Source organism: Schistocerca serialis, chromosome 6 (assembly GCF_023864345.2).
Source record: "Schistocerca serialis cubense isolate TAMUIC-IGC-003099 chromosome 6, iqSchSeri2.2, whole genome shotgun sequence".
NCBI classification, from domain to species: domain Eukaryota; kingdom Metazoa; phylum Arthropoda; class Insecta; order Orthoptera; family Acrididae; genus Schistocerca; species Schistocerca serialis.
Window position 1 is genome coordinate 135,133,369 of NC_064643.1, and position 2,588 is coordinate 135,135,956.

The 2,588-nt window shown below is 48.1% G+C and overlaps 1 protein-coding gene across 1 annotated transcript; it reads right to left on the reverse strand.

Moving 5' to 3' along the window:
* Positions 1 to 1,709: 1,709 nt before the first annotated feature.
* LOC126484692 (uncharacterized) lies at positions 1,710 to 2,192 on the reverse strand. Its single transcript, XM_050108287.1, has one exon. It carries the CDS (start codon positions 2,190 to 2,192, stop codon positions 1,710 to 1,712), a length of 483 nt encoding a protein of 160 aa, XP_049964244.1.
* Between the last annotated feature and the right edge of the window lie 396 nt (positions 2,193 to 2,588).

The window sequence follows — 2,588 nt, forward strand, 5'->3', positions numbered from 1 at the left end:
ACTTTGTTGACATGACAGCTGGCTTGTTTACATCATCCCTGCATACGTCTATGGGACACCAAAGGAAATAAGGCTAGTTTCTTGCGAACTTGAACATTTAAAATTCGCATTTGACTTGAAAATGCAACGAATACAAATCGGTGCCTCTAAACAATCAATCATTGCTTTTGGAGTTCTGGCTTTATCAATGATCGACACAAAAACAATTAAAGTGAATAGAAATGGATTACGAAAGCACGCTTTTCATAGCACATACTTCTCTTGTCGGTTATTCGAAGTGTATAAACAAAAAGGAATTACAGTACTGAGGCCAGAAGCGTCATATTTTCGGGTCATACTACTGTATCGAATACGCATTGAAGACCAGAAAAACGTTTGAAGTTGCGTTCCTTATGCTGTGTCGTTCACTAAAACAGTGTAAGAACCTTCAACATCGCATCGCGTCAGCAATCGTTGGTTGATATATTAAAAAACTAGAAACCCGCCTCGATTGCAAAAAAAGCACCTAGTGTTAACCTAGGTTTCGGCGTAGATAACTGCACCTTCTTCAGAACAATAAAACCCACAAGTGCCTAAGAACACCTTTGTCAATGATTAAAAGAACACCATAGCTATACATTTATAAACGAAAAAAGGAAAACACAAACAGTACATATGTACAAAGTCAAAACCACTACTTAACTTAATGGTGTACGCTCCACCTCACACCGGCCTATGTTCGATATGGTGGGTCCATGGCCCATCGAACATAGGCCGGTGTGAGGTGGAGAGTAACCATTAAGTTAAGTAGTGGTTTTGACTTTGTACATATGTACTGTTTGTGTTTTCCTTTTCTTCGTTTACAAATGTATAGCTATGGTGTTCTTTTAATCATTGACAATGGTCTTCTTAGGCACTTGTGGGTTTTATTGTTCTGAAGAAGCCGGCCGGAGTGGTCGTGCGGTTCTAGGCGCTACAGTCTGGAACCGAGCAACAGCTACGGTCGCAGGTTCGAATCCTGCCTCGGGCATGGATGTGTGTGATGTCTCTAGGTTAGTTAGGTTTAACTAGTTCTAAGTTCTAGGCGACTGATGACCTCAGAAGTTAAGTCGCATAGTGCTCAGAGCCATTTGAACCATTTTTTTTTTGTTCTGAAGAAGGTGTAGTTATCTACGCCGAAACCTAGGTTAACACTAGGTGCTTTTTTCGCAATCGAAAAAAATTGGTTCAGATGGCTCTGAGCACTATGGGACTCAACTGCTGTGGTCATTAGTCCCCCTAGAACTTAGAACTACTTGAACCTAACTAACCTAAGGACATCACAAACATCCATGCCCGAGGCAGGATTCGAACCTGCGACCGTAGCAGTCGCACGGTTCCGGACTGCGCGCCTAGAACCGCGAGACCACCGCGGCCGGCCTTCGCAATCGAGGCGGGTTTCTAGTTTTTTAATATAAAAACAGTGTAACATTTACTATATAAAATAAATATCGCGTGCACACGACAGAGATAACGAACAAGAAGGAATTGTAAACACTCGTATGCTAATGTTTTGGGGGTTCCAAAATGGCGGTACGCCCCGCCCACTGGCTTCAAAACAACGTACAGCGTAAGTCTGTAGCGCCGTCTCCCCTTAATCCACCTCCATGGTTAACAATAGTGTACTCCAGTTCGATACATCGATAGTTTAGATCGTGTGTTCTTTATGCGCTGACATACACCGTCCATTCCTAGTTCAACATATCCTGAAGTGCTACCGCTGGAGCCGCAGCGGGAAACGAACCGGCTGTACGAGCCAGCGCGCCGTCACTGCTAGAGGCCGCCTGCACTGTTAAAGTTATTGTCTGCCCGTGGACTGCAGCGTCGCCCGGAGAGCGATAGCACTGCAGGGCGGTGTGGGTGCGACAAGGTGCACCGCGCTTCGGCGCCCGCCGGCGCGTGAAAGCAGAGAGGCGGCCTAATCTGCTGCTGCGTTGCCGGGCGTCAGACAGGTATACAGTAGCTGCGCGTGGGACCGCCGGAGCTGGAGCTGGAGGCGGCCGTGCTGGAGGAGGCTCAGTGCCCGTCGCGACGCCGAGCCGCGCGGACGTCCATCCGGCACCTGCTGTTACCTGCCGCCGCTGTCGCCGCGTAAGCGCAGAGTTCGCCCGCGCCGCGGTCCCGGGTCCGCATCCAATGCTACGCCTCTGTATCGCACGTGTTCTGTACTTCATTCTGAGCATCGGCATCTGCCACCCACTGCAGACAGTGAAGTGACGAGTGCTGCCGTGGTATTGTTTACGGAATCATTCCTCAAACTGCCTTCACCGCCCGCCTGGCCCGTAGTTTTCATCGCTCCAGTGTTTGTTAAATCAGCGGCATTGCAAACAGTACCCGCAGTGTGTGTGAAATGTGTCTAAGGTGACTGTTTATGGCACAGTGACTCAGTAATTCACTCTCAAGTGAGGCAGGTACACGCCGGTGTTACACCGTTCAGTGACTTTACAGTGCAGTCGTTTCTGGCGAGTGGTACCTCTATAGACACTAGTTAAAACACTGCTGTTGTTTACAGAATAACACTGGCTTCACTGGCCGCCTATTATGTAGCTTTCGGAGCATTCGTGTTCGAC

Coding starts and splice junctions, on each gene's coding strand:
- LOC126484692 (XM_050108287.1), bottom strand. CDS start 2,192: ATGAAGTACAGAACACGTGCGATACAGAGGCGTAGCATTGGATGCGGA.